Raw genomic sequence first — 16,667 nt, forward strand, 5'->3', positions numbered from 1 at the left:
GAGACATATTTCTCGATTCCTTTAACCTTCGATGGTCATTGAGTTTGAACCACGCAGCACCAGAACCAAGTCAATCATCCTCCGTGACGGTATTGAGACGCAACTACAACAGCACGGCACCACCACATGGCCACCGACCCCCCCCACCCCCCCTCCCCATCACCCCCCTCCCCCGCAAACCGCAACACCATCACCACCGTCGCCGGCGGCTGATACTCGCCCACCCCCACCGCACCCGCCTCCTCCTTCAGCGCCTGGTACACGTCCCAAAACACGTGGTCGTACACCCCATACACGGCCCGCCGCAACGGCGTAAACAGCGGGCCCTCTCCCGCCTCATCAACCTCACCGTCCCCCTCGGGCGGGTCCAGCAGCGCGTACTCGGTCTGCGCCCGCCACACGTCGTCGCGCCAGCGCTCGTGCGCCGGCGTCGTCGCGATCCAGTTGCCGAGGTTGCGCATCGCGTCTTGGAAGGCCGATTGCAGGAGTTGGGGGTCGGTGGCGCCGCTGGTTTCGACGCCTTCTGATTCTGCTCCTGCTCCTACTAATCCGAGGCTGGCCGAGTCGATGAGCCAGAGGCGGCGGAGGGCGGTGGACACTTGCATCACGGCGGGGTTGTGGGCGAAGGAGATGGTGCGGAGGGGGGGTTCGGGTTCAAGGATGGGGATGGGGATGGGGGGGTCGGAGGCCATTTTGTTGGGAGGGGTTGTTGTTGTTGTTGTTGTTGTTGGTGATGTTGTTGTTGGGGTTCGTGATTCGGTCTCATCCCTCGCTGCGGTCAGAGAGAGGAGAGGGGACAAAATGAGGAGACGGAATGTTTACATCTTTGGTCGTTGCAGCCTAACAGCGCGTTAGGGCTGCTGTGTGGGGTGCCCAATTTTGGCGTAAGCTGACTTTGGAGTGCATGAAGTTCGAGGTACGCCATACATCCATCATATACCGCATAGTGAAGGGATCGTGAGCCGACCGTGGGCTTTTCCCGGATGCAACAACCCTGACTTGAGCCTGAGGGAAATGGTGAATTACTACAGTTGCACATGCTATTGAAATGCTTCTATGCAGTGGTCTAGGTATACAGCCCCGCTAATATCCAGTAAGACAAAGTCAAATACTCCAAAAACCCAAAAGACAGACAGACAGACATGCAATGTCATGCCGCCACCGAATACCCCTGACTACTGGGGCTCGGCTCCGTGTCGTCCAAGCACGCCGTCTCCAGCTTCCTCGCCAGAGTGACCACCTGGCTATCAACCCCCCGCCAAAAGAGGTCCGCCGCCCAAATCACAAAGGGGCCGAGGAGAAACATCCCCAGCACCCAGCCAACCAAAACCTGCGCCGTGGTCTCGTCCCCAATAAGCCCCTTAATCCCCATGGCGGGCAAAGCCGGCTGATATTCCTCCGCGCCGGGCTCCCCGCTCGTCGGAATCGGGGGGTGCCCGATCAGGCGCTCCTTGAGCAGCCCTTCCACGGGCCCGTGGCAGATATACACGGCATAGCTGATGCGGCCGCAGTACTGGGCGAACGAACTCTCGAAGAAGCGCCGCAGGAAGGCCAGCTCCCCCACGGCCCAGACCATGGCCACGGCCGACAGGCCGAACCAGAACTTCTGCGGCGCCAGGCGGTCCATGGTGGCGAAGGGGTACGGCGTCTGCGCGAGGAGATAGCGGATACCCGGCGTCTCTTCGGCGTCGCGGTTGGGCCAGCCCGCGATGAACAGCGCGAGCAGCACGAGACAGCTCTGGAAGATCTTGAGCGGCCAGTTAGTTGCGTCCCGCGCCCGGTGCGTCTCCGAGTCCTCCTCCCACTCCTTGGCCCTCGCCGCGCGCAGCACATACACCTCGGCCAGGAACAAGCCCGCGAGGAACTCAAACGCGGCCCACTTGCCACAGGCCAGGCAGTAGCCCAGCAGGCCCAGCACGGTGGCCATGCGCACGCGTAGTCGCACGCGCGACAGCATCAGCAGCACGAGGAACAGCAGCATGGAGTGGGCGAACTCGATGGGGATGGTCCACAGGTGGATGTCATACGCCGGCAGCAGGTCGCGGTCCCAGGCCCACGGCCAGGTGATCTGGTGGAAGACGGCGCCCTTCCACTTCCAGAACTCCTCGGCGAGGGTGTCCTTGGCCGGGGTCAGGTAGCCCATCTGGCGCAGGCACAGGACCATGAAAGTCGAGACGACGCAGGGGCCGAACAGGCGGAAGGCGCGGCGGAAGGTGGAGGACGCCAGGGCGGCGTAGCAGCGGTCGGTGTCGCGGGCGTGGAGGGCGCGCACGGGCTTGTAGGAGAGGACGAAGCCCGAGATGACGAAGAAGATGTGGACCATGGGGCGGCCGGAGAAGATGACGCGGAGGAAGGGCAGCTGGACCCAGGCGTCGGCGCTGGCGACGCGGTGGAGGTCCGGGTCGGGCTCGAGCCCCAGCCCGTACGACGGCGTCAGCGAGCGGAAGTTGTTCTCGGTGTAGTGGCAGAAGAAGACCAGCACGGCCGCCACCCCGCGCAGCCCGTCCAGGTACGACGTCGCGTGCACCCGCCACGCCGGCGCCGGCCGGTGGTGGTCGAGGAACACGGCGTCCGCCACGAAGCTCGGGAGCAGCGGCCGCAGGAACCGCGTCCACGACGGCCGCGGCGGCCGGAGCAGGCTGTGGAGGGACGACGAGCTCGACGCCCCGCGCCGGTGGCCCGGGGTTATCATGCTGTTTTTTCTTGTTTTCTTGTTGCGTCGGCTGGACCGGAGCGGATCTCGAGCCGGATGGGAGGCGGAAGGGTGTGGTTTATGGCATCGGAGAGTTGTTTTTCTGGAATCCCAGGTTGGAAGCCCTTGTGAGACAGATGGTCTGGCGGCTGGGGTCGGTAAAGGGTTTCTAGAGGGCTGGCCAACGCCGTAAAGGCGAAGTCTCATCTGAGACCCTGTGCCTCAAACGCGGCGTCGAGATCGGAGTTTGGGGCCCGTCGGGTTTGGTGAGAATCCGTGACTTACTGCCTAACCGGTAATGTACAGAGCCGCAATGGTGGGAAATGGGATGGCAGCTATGCCAGGTATGCCGTCTGGAGAAATATCGTGGATTCTGTAGATTCCGTAACTGCGCCGAACCAATATCAAACGGAGCGGAGGCCAGGAACAAGTGGTGCGTGTTACAGGTTTGGGAGAGCCCAAGACATGACAATCGACAACCAACAAAAGGAGAGTATGGAACTGCCTATGGAACCGGCTGCCAGCAGCAGGAAAATACCTACCCGGGTTGGTACTTGGTAATGAAGGAGTACCAGCTCCCATTACAACTTGTGGAGGAGATCTTCATGGTCGGCGCGTCGACTTCCCCTTGGGAAACATCAACGGCAACTCCAGCGGAGATTTGGGCGAATGACGGCAAAGGGAGGTTCAGGGAGGATGCTGAATCCCCGGCTACACCCCTCTCACCCCCCCAAGCCCCCACTGTCCCGCAGTCCAGGGGGGCTAAGAGTGGGTCAGAGCCATGTGCCCGTGTGCCCAGTCGGGAGGGCATTTTGAAACGTCCCAGGCGTCATTTTTGGCGGCCCGGAGGTGCGTTTTGGTATAGATCGACGAGGCACATTCACTTAGCCACGGTTTGATTTCGAGGGCCGTTGGAATTGGAATTGAAATGGAATTGGAACTGGGACAATTTGATTTCGACATTGCAATTTGAAAATCTGTATCTCGAAATTGCGGATGTCGACTTAATGTTCAGAGTAGGTGCTTCGTGCTTCGTACATCGTGCCTCGTGCCTTATTCATTCTGGCACAGCGCCACGCTTAGTCAATCGCGCTGTCGAGTCAGTTCCTGTTTCGGCTTGAAGGATTGAGGCGGCTGATGAGAAGTGCGGGTGCTGAGATGCAGTGTGCCTGCCTGGGCCGTGCATTCTTTCCAGGGTCCGCGCCCGGCTGGGCAAGCTGCAACCCACTTGGCTCTTGACCAAAAAAAGCCGAACTCGAAAGGAGAACAAGAAATCAAGAAAAGAGAAAATAGTAGATGAAACCATGAAAAAAAAAACAAAGAAGTAAAGAAATCCGAGCAAAGTTAACCAATTGAAAGAACTCGAGTCTATCAAAGCTCGAATTCAGGCTTCCGACTGCCTCTCTTTTCGTTCCTCTAATCGAAGGTTTTGCCCACACCTGCACCTGGGGTTCAGCTTTTTTTGTTCCGTGGGTGCTCGCCAGCAACAAACACTCACTCACTCCTGCTCTTTAGTGTCAATACCCCCTTGACCACCACAACCATGTAGACAAGAAGAAGCTAAAAATAGAGACAGCGACGACGACAACCTCAGCATCGATGATGGGCCTCCTCGACGACTTCACCCGCTGGCGTCTCAAGCAATGGGGTTGCGTCATAATTCGAGGAACTTACTCCTCTCAGTTGAAATGGAACAAGTTCGTACGTCTCGCCCTGGAAGATGCACGTGATTACTTTGAGCAATGACGCATGTTACATCTGTACGATAAGATGGCCTGGACCGTGATTGAGGACAGGACTGTCCTGGACGGTGCCGGCCTTGAGGTGACGCAAAAAACCTTCCGCAAGTGGCTGGACGGGGAGGGAGGGAAGAAGGATATGGAGGGGAGTGTGTTTGCTGACGAGGGTGTGGTTTATCGGGGTCGAGGTATCTTTTTTTTTTGTTTGTGGATGAGGAGAGTTTGGAGAGTGTGGTTGATGAAAAGAAGGCAAAGGAGGGGAAGGGGTATGTTGGTCACACCTCCACATCATCCCGTTTTGGCGTGTGTCGCGTGTTGAATTCTGCCTGTCGCCCACCCACCTGTCCTGCCTGCCTGCTCCCCTGCACGTCCTGTGGCCTTGTCACCAGGGTGGGCGACTTGTGAAGGCTGTGGTGGACGGAGTTGTCCTTATGTGATTCGAGCCTAGCCATAGAAACTGGCGAGGGGCACGAAAATGGCGGCCCTGCTCTGCCAAATGTGGCAACTAGGGGTTACGGGGTTTCATTCATTGCACCCGTGGGGAATGTAGGTAATTCAGGGAGTAACTGGCAAGGTGCAAAGAACACTACACCAAACTTCCATGACAAATAACCTACCTAAGGTTGACGGCTTCAAGCTTGTCGCACTCAACGCTTTATCTTCTCATCCTCCCAATCATTCAATGTCTATTACGATGCTAGTACCTTCAATTTCAACCCATCTCTCGTATGAGGACCCCAAATTCCCACCAGTATAGCATTCAAATGACTGCCCCTGGTATTCGCGGGAGAAAATCGAAAGGGGGAAACGTGATTTCAAAAGGTTGGGGTGAGGCTGTTTGGTGGTGGAAGGCTTTCGCTACCTAATAGCATTTCTTGTTGTTGAGTCTGGTTCGTTTGCTCTTTTCACCACAATTCACCGAATATTGTCGAGCACCCCTTCACAAAGGTCTCTTTTGCCTACTCAACTTGCTTGTCCATATTTCCTCTTACAACCCCTCTTTTTGAGCTTTACAAAATGTGGTTTATGCCAATATGAGTCAAAAGCTGTAGGTCAGCAAGCATCCATTGAAACAATAATCAAAGCAAACACCGGCGGGTACACGCATTGGCCGAATATACAAGACAAAGACAAAAGCCAACCAGCAACTCTTGATCTCTTTTCTAATTCGGATTTCTGTCATCAAAAATCGTATCCTCGCTAGCTCCATTCCCTCCTCTTCTCCTGAAAAAGACCCTCAGTTCGTCGGTTCCTGGCCTTAATCAAATTATTGTTTGCCCGTTTGTTAGTCACCCCAATCACAACCACTGCCATGCCACCTTGTCCTGACGATTGCGATGATACATGGGTTTGTCCTCCGTGTCGTCTTTCCATCCTGAGGGAATACTCCCGCCGGCCCCTGAAGCTCCCGGAGAAGAGCAAGCCCCCGAAAAAAAGCAAGACCTCAGAGAAGAGAAAGCCCCGCAACAAACGCCCAGACGTCACCTTCCACTTGCGGTACACACCAGGCGAACAGCAGCCGGCAGCAACCGGAAACGAGGGTGGTACGGAACAGGGGCCAAAGTAACTAGCCCCTACCCTGCTCAATTGTTTGCATATGTACTAGCGGTGAACCTGTTCGCTGCGCTGTCTTCGTCTGAGCCCTAACTTGCTGTGCCATCCGTAGGACGGGGCCCTCCCTCTCAGTTTACATTGACCTCACCAATTTTCCAGTGCATCTTCTTCTCGGCGACGAACCACCCAAGGCCCCTAAGCCAGCCGAGGAGGGTGTCCCCGCCCAAGAGACGCAGCAGCTCGATCACAACAAGAACGGGGAGCAATCACCATCGCAAGACGCAAACGGGCCGGGCACGGCCAGCACTCCAGAGACCCAACAACCAACGGCACGGAGACGGGCATCAGGGCCTTTCCTCGACTTTTTGCATCCCGCATTCTTCTACTCGGGTCACAACACAGGAGCAGTCTCGCGTCGCTACTCGAGCCAAGGCAAAAAAGCCCAAAGGGGGGAAGGGAGCCAAAGGCCGCCGTGGCAAACAGGAGGTTGGAGATGCCAAGTTGCTAGGTTTGAAGACGCAACAGGCTGAGAACATGTCAAAGTCCCTAGGAGATTCTGGCTTTTGCGGGTAGGACGGTAGTAGTGAGATTGTTTACAAGGGGGTGTTTGTGGCGAGGGTGAAGTTCCGGTCGTATAGGTAGGTACACGGCGAGGTATTATCTACCTGCCTATTAAACTCGGAATTACCATTTTACAACACAGCACCGCATGTTTAAACGAGCACAGTTTCACAAGATCTTGGGGCTTTCTTGTTTCTCCGCCACATTTAGCCCACAATACTTCCCCAAATGTCATTGAGATCCACACGTCATATTCAGTGAGGTGAGTGCGAGCTAGAGGTACCTAGGTAATTAGGTACCTACCTACCTAGAGATACTTAACTACCTCCCTAAACGCTATCAGAACTTTTTCAAGGAGCTACAAAGAGTCAACCAAAGGAAACACAATCGATACTCGTACAACTAGACGGTGAAACATGAAAAGTCTGTAGTAGTTTCAGGGGTGTACCTACTTTCGACCAACAACACTCATCTTCGCGCTTATATGCCTATCAATGGTACTGAGGCCAATGACAACTCTACTTCACTGTCAACATACTTTCAATTATGACTTAACATAGTTGGCAGGTTGTGTAAGCAGTTTGTTGTCAGTCGGGCAGGGCATATATTATCTTTTATAATAAAAAATAGAAAACAACCCACGGCACAACCGACCACCATCCAAAAAAAAAATCAAAAATTTAAACTTCCTCCACCTTCTCGTTGGCGACGGCGACGGCGGTCGTCTCCCTCTTCTGGGCCGCGGCGACGTCGCGCCTCGCCTCCCTCGCCGCCCTCCTCGCCTCCGAGCTGGCCGTCGCCTCCGACGCCCGCGCTTCTCTCACCCGGCGCTCGGCCCGAGCCAGCTCCTCACGCTGCCGGAGGCGGCTATCGGCTATGCCGGCGACGGAGACGGCGACCACCAGCACCCCGACCACAAGTCCCACGGTCTCCATCGCAGTGGGCATTGTTGCTGCTGGCCTCGGTGCTAGTGGTGGTGCTGGTGGTGCGAGTGTGGGTGTGGGACTTGCGGTTGGGGTGGCGCTGGCGGCGGGGGAGGGAGGGGGGGATGGTGGTGGTGGTGGTGATGGTGGTGACGGTGTTGTTGTTGTTGTTGTCGTTGTCGTCGTCGTTGTTGTTGTTGCTGCTGCTGCTATGCTGCTGGTCTGCTGGTCTGCTGCTGCCGTTGCTGTTGCTTTGGTACAGGCAGTCGACGGAAGACGCGGGGCTTATCAAGGTTTACATGGCTGCGAAGCTCGCCGTCCTAATTGGCAACTTCAGTATCGTCGGCTGGGGCCCTTCCCTCCATCCCTTTCCTCGGCTACCTGGGCCAGAAGGAAGCTGCTACCTAGGTAGTATATCAGCGTAGATACGAGGAAGGTGCGGCTCTCCCCTCCCCTCCTGGCGTCCAACTAAAATCTTGGGTATGGCCATCGGACAGCCTAGGTAGCTAGGATCTTTCAAAGTCCTCAGGCGGAAGCCGGAGGCCGACACCAGCAGCCACAGCTGCCAAACCACCAGCTACTTCGTGATCGCCCATGTTAGTGTTGTAGGTCCAGAGAGCACAAAGAGCTGCTTCTAGCCGGTTCGCCTGCATTAAAGCGCTGCAACTTTCGAGGCCGCCGCTGCCAGTATAATAATACCTGGTAGCACTTTCCAGCTGCCCAATCCCTCCTCGTTAACGTAGGAAAGACAGACCCCCGGCGTCGACGGCATTGAGTACATTTAATGCCACCAAGACGTGCGCATTCTCGGCGTATTTTCTGAGCGCACCAATAGCCGCCCGCAGCCTGGCCGTTTGCAGCAGCGCTTCGGGGTCCCAGGACCTGGGTCGGTGTTTCGAAGTTCACCGCCGCCAGCGCGGCTGCTGGTAGCACGGTCGGGGAGTGGTGGGGTGCTGTAGCTAGTGTTGATAATGGTGCTACGGAGTCTATCATGAGCTCTTTCCGCGGCATCAGACCATATATCAGCAGCGTTCAATCTGCACCCGGATTCCAATAACATCGCAACCGAGTTTGCGACCGGGGCGCCGGTATAGACGATGGCGGGAGAAAGATTGCTGTTAGCTTCCCAGGTCTCAATCTGAGATAGAGCGTCACGAATGCTTTCCAAAACGAACTCAAAGGCTCCTGTACGACGCATCTCGGATGAGGCTGGCACAGCGTTGCGAGCTTGCTCGCAGATGGCTTCGATAGAAAGCCCCGGCCTCGCCTTTCCTCGCGGCAGCATAGTTAGCGATACAAGTAGTTATTATATTAGCAGTAACCTGCGCTTCGGCGCTCGGTGCCACGCTAACACCATAGGCAACGGCCTCGATGACGGCAACCACCTTGCAAGCGGCGTCCAATCCGCCTTCTGCGGCAGCAATGCCAACAGCATCACTGATGATTGAGGCCGTGTCGTCCTTGAATGGCATGGTGGGCTCCGGTAACATCCTCAGCCTGTAGGCTTGACAAGATGACGAGGGCTCTGGCTGGCTTGATGTATCGCTCGAGGGAGGTCTCTCGTTGGCTTGACGTGTCGCTCGAGGAAGTATCACCCGGCTTGTTGCTGACCTCAAGGCCCGGGCTGTGGCTGACGTCGAGTCTTTCGCCCCCGGCTCGCGATATTATTGATTCCACCCACGCTTGGAATCGTTGTAACAGGTTGGCCATTTTGGGCATATTGTGGACAATCGATGTAGGATTAGGTGCGTTCTGCTTCGTAGCTCAAGTGAGAAATGGACAGTAATGTGTATCGTACAAGAAAAAGAGGTCAGTGTGCTAGGTAGTTGGTGGCCGGGTATTTGAGTACCTTAGGTTGGTCCCAATTGTGGACTGCATACCTTACTCATACGATGACGCAAGTAGGTATCTAGTGGGTTCTAAGAACTCGGGCTCGGACGATACCATTAAGATCAACGTCATCATAGGAGCATGGGTGGTTCAGACGAGACGGGCTGTCCACTGTGGATGCTAACAGCACGCCCTGCCAGCTGCAACTGTCGACTAAAAGAGTCGATAACATTGACAATCTCTAAGCGTACTACGGAACACGACGCGAATTTGGCCATGAGTGATGCGTCACTGACCGCAATAACGCTGTATCGATGATAATCATCGGCTACGCATAGTAGGGCCAGGAGCTGTCACGTCTTCCTAGCTAACATAATAAAGCGCTCGCACACTGCGTTCCACCTATTAGCCATTGATTGCACACCAACCAAGAGATACCTAGGTCATAGAAGGGCTCTCACCTAAAATCTCTCCCTCCCCCGCGCTCAGTGTCCTCCGAACTCCCTTATCCAACTCTCGGTTGCGGATAGAGCATAGGCGACGGAAGATACTCCGAAGCAAGCGAGCCGTTAAAAGTTTTGTGGTTTTGAAATTGCGCTTGCGAGAACCGGATCATTGACCCTAGCGTGTTTCTCGCATTTACCTCGGCGGCGCCACCCGCCGAGTCGGTACCGTTTGTATGCGCTTCGACTCGATCGGGACATTCCCAGGAAGCTGCAGGTTGCCTTGTGCTTGCAAGTAGAAGATGTGCTCTGGCTCGATCGCCCCAAACATCCCCCCGCCAGCTGCAGCAGAGCCCCCAGCCCCAGTAGCCAGACCCCCAGCGTTGCCCGCGGCAGCGGCAGCCTCATCCTCCTCCTCATCCTCTTCCTCCTCCTCCTCATCCTCATCATCATCCTCACTCTCCTCCAGCGTCTGCCTCAAGCCCGTGCGGACATTCTCAATCCCGGCCGCGCGCTCCTCGGCCGTGTACTTCTTCTTGACCTGGACGGTGACGTACTGCTGCAGGGTCTGCTGGAAGTTGTCGAGCATGTCGGCCCACTGCTCGCTGAAGGGGTCCTGGGGCGCGTCGTCGCCGTCCTCGTCCATGCCGTACGTGCCCTCGTCGTCGTAGTCGTGCTCCCCGCGCCGGTGCACCCCGCCCGCCAGCTTACTCGCGTCCACCCCCACGCCCCGCGCCGTCGCCCGCGCCTCTTCCACCCAGCTCTCCACGTTCGGCTCGAGTTTTTTGCGTAAAAGTTGGGTGAGGATGTGTTCTTGGGTGCGGCCGGGGAAGTTCGTCGAGGGGTGGATGGCGAGGCGCTGGAACAAGCCGGCGTTTTCGGTGGCGATGTCTTGGATGGAGCGGATGTTGGCTTGGAGGATGTTGACGGATGCTTGGAGGGATTCGCTGGGCGGGGGAGGATCAGCGAGAAGCAGAGTTGGAAAGTGCGCGGGTTGGACTGACTATGTGGGAAGGGGATTCGAGTTCGAGACACTTGTTCGCAAGCTCCCGAGATTGCTCGTGAGCTGGGCGAACCGGTTACGCAACAGCTCCAGTTGCTTAAGCTCCTCGGGGCTCATGTTGAGCGACGTCATGACTTCGGTGTCGTTTGTACGAATATTATTGAAAAGAAATGGTCGGGGTTTGGTTTCCGTGGAAAGGGGGGGGATGGGGAGAAGGGGTAAGAATTTTGAACGCGTGGGTTATGGAGGCGAGTTAAACAATGGGTGGGAGGTACTTCAAACATCTCGGCCGCGACGAGGGGCAGCTCCAGGAAAGCTTCAGCAGGGGTGCTTGAATAAGACCCTAACCCTGACAAACCTGGCCACAATGATGCAGTGATGCAATGATGCGCAAGGCATGATGGCCTGGGCTCCCAGGTCTCTTACCCAGGTCTCAACAGCATTCAGCATCGGAACTCAAATACATGATTTTGCAACCCGTTGTTGAAACGCAGGGCATTTATTGCTATCTACGTAGTGCTTGCTAATTATCGTTAAGGAATGCTAAAACGCTTTGCGCCACGCTAAGTCATGCCCCGAAAACCGTCCGAGACCGAGAAAAATGAAAAGAGAAAACCAGGCATATGCAAACTAACTAGATATGGACATTTTCACCATTTCAGCAGAAATCACCTACTGCCCATGCGAGCCTGCCTGGTCGGTAACGATGACCGAGCCCGTCTCCCGCCCAAACGCGTCCACGGCCGGGAAGCGAGCTCTACGCTCGAGGTCGTCAAGCGGGATGTGGGAGCGAATGTACCTGTCTCCATGTCAGCATGAGCCCACTCTTTGGAACGGAAAAAAGAAGAATAGGGGAAAGAGATAACGGGAGAACAAGAGCGCAACTTACTTCTCCCGGCCATCATCCACGGGATCAAAGTCCCAGCTCGTGAACTTGCCCTTGGTCAGGGCCGACCAGACCAGGCGGCGCTGGCGCTGCGAGTGGAAGACCTGGGCAGTGATGGCGTCAAAATCCCACTTGGCGCGGGCCTCGGCCTCGAACCCTTCAAAGACGCGGCGCGTCTTCTCGTCGGCGACGACGGCGCCGCTGCGCACCAGGTCGGCCACCTCGAGCGGGTCCGCCTCGAGGTCGTACAGCTGCGCGCCGTCCGCCGGGCACGTCACGTACTTCCACTTGCCGCGCCGGATCATCATCATCGGCCGCACCGTGCCCTCGCCCGTGTACTCCGCGAACACCTCGTCGTGCCCGCCCTCGGGCGCGTTCTGGAGGTGCGGGAGCAGCGATACGCCGTCCATGGGTAGGAAGGAGGCGGGCTTAGTGCCGACGAAGTCGCACATGGTGGGCAGGATGTCGAGGGTGGAGACGTTGGAGGTGACGCGCCGCGGGGCAAATTGCTTGGGGTGGGAGACGAGCAGCGGCACGCGGACCGACGACTCGAAGTAGCTCATCTTGTACCTGCGTGGCTGTTAGCCTTTTCTTTTTCTTTTGTTTTTATGACCGTGAGGATCCACAGTTTGGAAAAAGGGAGTAGACTTACCAAAGCCCGCGCTCGCCGAGCATGTCGCCATGGTCGCCGCTGAAGACGATGATAGTGTCCTCGTCTAGCTTGCACTTCTTGAGCACATCCAACAGCCTGCCGATGCAGTCGTCGACGTAGCTGACGGCGCCATAGTACGCCCGCCTGGCCCGCTTGATTTGCTCATCGGTGAACTCGGTATCCCAGAGGTCGCACACCTTCATCAAGCGCTTGCTGTGCGGGTCGAGCTCCTCCTTGGGGATCTTGACCTTGGGCAGGTCAATGTCGACACCCTCGTAGAGGTCCCAGTACTTTTCCTCAATGGTGTACGGGTCGTGGGGGTGCGTCAAGGAAACCTAAAAGATAACACCCCGCCCTGTTAGTTTACCGCTCTGCATGTGCATACGCCCACCACCACCACGAGTACCGAACGGCAGGAAAACCCCCACGCTCAACGTGCGTGTGAGCCCAACCAATCACGGAACCCAAGATTCCCGATCTGGACGGGAGGGAGATATTTCAATCCCCAGCAACCAATGAACTAATGAACTTACGGTCAAGCAGAAGGGCCTGGCCCCCGGCCCCTCGCGGACGTGGTCATATAAGAACTGCGTCGACCGGTACATGACCTCCTCATCATAGTCCAACTGGTTACTCCGCACACAGGTGCCCGCCTGCAGGATGGAGCTGGCATTATGATACCACTCGAGGCGGGTGTCGGGCTCGTCCCAGTTGACGGCCCAGCCGTAGTCGCCCGGGTAGATATCGCTGGTGAGGCGGGACTCGTAGCCGTGCAGCTGGTCGCCGATAAAGTGCATCTTGCCGGCGAGCACGGTGTGGTAGCCCTGCATGCGCAGGTAGTGGGCGTAGGTGGGGATGTCGCTCGAGATGGGCGCCGCGTTGTCAAAGGCCCCGATCTTCATGGGCAGCAGGCCCGTGATCATGCTCATGCGCGACGGCGCGCACAGCGGTGACGGGCAGTACGCCGAGTCGAACTGCACCGACCGCGCCGCCAGCGCGTCCAGGTTGGGGGTCAGGATCTGCGAGTCCGGGTTGTACATCTTGAGGAGGGGCGCCGCTAGCTGGTCCGCCATGATGTACAGGATGTTGGGCTGCTTCTTCCCCGGGACTGGTGCGCCATTGGTCGCGCCATTGGTTGCGCCACCACCACCACGCGTGAGGTTGACGGGCTTGCCCGGAAGGGGCGAAGCCGGGAGCGAGTTGAGGTCTGGAGCCATTGCTGTGTCTGCCCTCTTCTGCGTGTAGTAGATATGCGAGGGGTGAACGTATCGGCCCTTCTACACCGTGGCGTGTGCTTCAGCCCTACGGGATGATGCCTGCAAGCGGGAAGGAGAATTATCGTGGGGAGCTTGTTTTTGCAGAAAGCTAGCTCGCAAGGCTTTATGTATGCCAAGAGCGACAATGCCGAGTTAGGTAAAAGTGAAGGTGTGCAAGTGCTCGCAACGGGATGGAGCCGAGTGGATGTGGCGTAGTCTACTTTTGCTCAAAGAAGATCAAGATGAAGAGAAAGAGTCAAACCCCCCACGATCTTTTGGTGTAGCTCTGTATAAACGGCGGGTAGGCGGGGGGAGGCAAGGGGTTAGGATCACGCCTGAGCACGCAACCTTCTTTGACGCAATCCGATGAGCTCGTCAGATGGCGCCATCGAGAGACGGGATGAGAACACAGCGAGCAGGGGCGGCTCCATTTATTCTTCTTTCCTCGGAGCCCGGCTGTCTGGCAAACACCAGGGTCCGCTGGCTACCAGGGGGCAATCGGCGGGTCCAGGAACGCCGATTCGCAAAGTGGCTTTGTCTTGGCATCACGAGAGCATTCGCCGCATTCTTCAAAATCCACGATGGAGCGCTGCTTGGCGGTGAGTTGTTCCCACGTTTGATATGTGTCCGAGAAACATCTCATCTCAGCTTTCTAGGCACGTCGTGGCGTTTACCAGAAGTTAGACGCTTCCAGTTAAGATCAATAGTTCTCAGAGTTTAAAATGAGATCTTTTCACCGCTCCTTGTGTGCCTGGACCCTTATCAACGCACATCGGATGAGTGCTGTTCGTTCGATTTTTTGGTTTTTTTTTCACACCAAGCGCACGACAGGGGTCGTGTGGGGGATTATCAGGGGTCCCCACAGTGATTGGGGAGGCGCTTGAAGTTGGGGTTTGAAAAAAAATATAATCCACAGCACCGCCGTGGCTCCGTCAAGAGAAACCCACTGTCACCGGAGCTTCCGGGTCCCTCCCGAGCTGCAGATAGCCGCAAAGGCCTGGGCTCGAGAGTGGGAGCTGTGTGGTGGTCACCGAGCTCGAAGCGGTCAAGTTCAGAATGATTGGCGGTGGATTTTTGGCCGAGGACACATGACCTTGTCATAGAATGCCGTCGAACGGTCTCGAACGTCAAGAAAGGCCGAGGGGAAAACGTGTCAGAGCAACTGGTCGATGGCAGTCAAAGCACTCGTGACACAAATGAAGGAGGCATTAGTGTTAGATTAACCACAAAAAGAACGCCGCACTCTGGCCGGAACCTGTAGCCAAAGGCAAAGTGAAACACATATCCTAACCACGGCGACGAGTCGTGGGCCCTTTGCTCTTGGGTGTTGATGTCGTGGTAGCCGAGACCGGCGCCGCCACGGGAACCTCCTTTTGCTTGCCCTTAGCCTTAGCCGACGGCGCATTCCAATAGTAGACCATCTGCAGCGCGAGCACGAGGTTCAGCGCAAACCCAGCGACGAATCCGTATAGGATCAGCTTGTCGTCCACTTCTTGCAATGTCGTAAAGACGCGCGCGAGCGAGCCGAGGAGGTAGTTGAAAACCTGCATAAACACCCAATTAGAACCAAGGCCAATTCGTGCATTTTCAACAAGGAAACGTCGTCAACTTACGGTAAACGCGCTTAGCTGCCCCGTACCACCCTCCTGCAGAATCGCGAGAATCTGAGGCACCTTGCTCGCCACGCCAAGCGCACCGGCGCCGGCCTGGAGGTACCTCAGGTTTTGCATGTCCACAAGGTTCTCACTGAACAGCGTGACAACACTGGCAGCAAGGGCGGCGACGAACAGGGCCGCCATGCTGGCCCTGCCGCTGTAGTTGAGCACCAGCACGGTGATGATGACATTCTGGCCCAGGACGAGCGCGGTCTCGCCGTAGGTGCTGAAGGGGAAGGCGTTGCGGACGTTGTAGACGAGCGAGATGAGGTAGCTGCTGGTTTCGAGCAGGTACGAGAGGAACGACACGCCGCTGGCCGACTGCGACTGCACCAGCTTGAGAATCTGCGGCACCTTGACGATGGACGACGCGCCCACGATGCCGATGCCTAGGCCCTTGCTGACGGCCAGCTTGACACACGCCGTGTTCTCGAGGTCGACATCGAGGAGGAGCGCCTTGTAGCAAGCGTCGCCGATGATGGACTCGCCGAGGTCGCGGATCGGACCGGGCAGGTTGTGCGTGATCGGCTGGATCGCCGAGCGGAGCGCGTCCATCTTCGCGATTGTTGAGGCTAGAGCTTGTGTGGGTTATCGGCTCGTGCTCGATTGATGGTTTGTAGGGTATCTTGGTGGTGTTCGCGACGCGATTGAGGGTTGTCGGGCAATGATGAAGCTGAAGAAGCCGAAGAAGCTTGGAAGCTGACGGTTTGCGTGTCAAAATTCCCGAACGTCATCAATCAGAGTACGGGGGTGCCCCACACTGCGGGCCCGACACTGGGGACCGACACTTGACACTCTCGACATGGAACTTCACCGGCAATCTCCTAACAACCCCCGGGCATCTGACAAGAACAACTAACATATATGTACACGTGTGGTTCCCAAAGGAATATGTGATTTCCCCGTCGTGGCAGCCCAGCCGACGCAGGATTATTCGTGGCTCTAAATAATTGGCACGACTACGAAAGAAACGCCTTGAAGTCGACGAGTCATCAACGATGGCAACACACAACTCATGGTGAACCTATCACAAGTCAGGTTATGCCATAGCCGTTCTGTCTACAAGTACAGTACCACTAACAATGCTTCAATGTCACCCAGTCAAGCAAGCCTTTATCCTTTTGGATGAGCCAAGTGATGGGCGATTAGAAAGCCGGCGACCGGCCCAAGCAACCATGAGAAGCCCCTGGATTATCTAGGTTGAGGGCGCCGCCCCTTGTTATCCCCTTTCCGCCTGCCAACGAACAGAACCGGGCCAATCCCCAATAACCAGAGACTGAACGTATTAAAGAAAATAATTATTATATTATTATTCATACTCCGCTATGCCCTAGGGCGTGCCGGACCCTCTGCTATTTCGTGTACAGGAAAACCGTGCCTTCCCGGGCCGGGTGAAAAACCCATACCAACAATTAAGGAACGATGCGTTCTGGCGAGTCTGCGTATACAAAGAGAGGAGGCCTCCTGGCCTCC

At 56.5% G+C, this 16,667-nt stretch overlaps 7 protein-coding genes across 7 annotated transcripts in view; all 7 read right to left on the reverse strand.

The window, feature by feature from the left end:
• Positions 1 to 692, reverse strand: part of CHGG_01764 (uncharacterized protein) — a gene marked incomplete at both ends in the record, with an annotated part of 3,705 nt that extends 3,013 nt beyond the window's left edge. The window contains one exon of the mRNA XM_001220984.1: positions 195 to 692. Coding sequence (XP_001220985.1) covers positions 195 to 692 — 498 coding nt within the window. The remainder of the gene's footprint in view (positions 1 to 194) is intronic.
• A 458-nt stretch (positions 693 to 1,150) lies between these two features.
• On the reverse strand, positions 1,151 to 3,503 carry CHGG_01765 (uncharacterized protein; the record flags this gene model as incomplete). Its single annotated transcript, XM_001220985.1, has 2 exons — positions 1,151 to 2,693; positions 3,235 to 3,503. The coding sequence occupies 2 exons, from the start codon at positions 3,501 to 3,503 to the stop codon at positions 1,151 to 1,153; spliced, it is 1,812 nt and encodes a 603-aa protein (XP_001220986.1).
• Positions 3,504 to 7,226: 3,723 nt separating this feature from the next.
• CHGG_01766 (uncharacterized protein) lies at positions 7,227 to 7,493 on the reverse strand (the record flags this gene model as incomplete). The annotated part of the gene is made up of 1 exon (XM_001220986.1): positions 7,227 to 7,493. The coding sequence occupies one exon, from the start codon at positions 7,491 to 7,493 to the stop codon at positions 7,227 to 7,229; it is 267 nt and encodes an 88-aa protein (XP_001220987.1).
• Positions 7,494 to 8,250: 757 nt separating this feature from the next.
• CHGG_01767 (uncharacterized protein) lies at positions 8,251 to 8,941 on the reverse strand (the record flags this gene model as incomplete). Its single annotated transcript, XM_001220987.1, has 2 exons — positions 8,251 to 8,736; positions 8,792 to 8,941. 2 exons carry the CDS (start codon positions 8,939 to 8,941, stop codon positions 8,251 to 8,253), a joined length of 636 nt encoding a protein of 211 aa, XP_001220988.1.
• Positions 8,942 to 9,938: 997 nt separating this feature from the next.
• Positions 9,939 to 10,862, reverse strand: CHGG_01768 (uncharacterized protein; the record flags this gene model as incomplete). The annotated part of the gene is made up of 2 exons (XM_001220988.1): positions 9,939 to 10,689; positions 10,747 to 10,862. The coding sequence occupies 2 exons, from the start codon at positions 10,860 to 10,862 to the stop codon at positions 9,939 to 9,941; spliced, it is 867 nt and encodes a 288-aa protein (XP_001220989.1).
• Positions 10,863 to 11,417: 555 nt separating this feature from the next.
• Positions 11,418 to 13,500, reverse strand: CHGG_01769 (uncharacterized protein; the record flags this gene model as incomplete). Its single annotated transcript, XM_001220989.1, has 4 exons — positions 11,418 to 11,544; positions 11,635 to 12,201; positions 12,284 to 12,618; positions 12,817 to 13,500. The coding sequence occupies 4 exons, from the start codon at positions 13,498 to 13,500 to the stop codon at positions 11,418 to 11,420; spliced, it is 1,713 nt and encodes a 570-aa protein (XP_001220990.1).
• A 1,325-nt stretch (positions 13,501 to 14,825) lies between these two features.
• Positions 14,826 to 15,749, reverse strand: CHGG_01770 (uncharacterized protein; the record flags this gene model as incomplete). Its single annotated transcript, XM_001220990.1, has 2 exons — positions 14,826 to 15,083; positions 15,153 to 15,749. 2 exons carry the CDS (start codon positions 15,747 to 15,749, stop codon positions 14,826 to 14,828), a joined length of 855 nt encoding a protein of 284 aa, XP_001220991.1.
• Between the last annotated feature and the right edge of the window lie 918 nt (positions 15,750 to 16,667).

The sequence above is a fragment of the Chaetomium globosum genome, genomic scaffold (assembly GCF_000143365.1).
Source record: "Chaetomium globosum CBS 148.51 scaffold_1 genomic scaffold, whole genome shotgun sequence".
NCBI classification, from domain to species: domain Eukaryota; kingdom Fungi; phylum Ascomycota; class Sordariomycetes; order Sordariales; family Chaetomiaceae; genus Chaetomium; species Chaetomium globosum.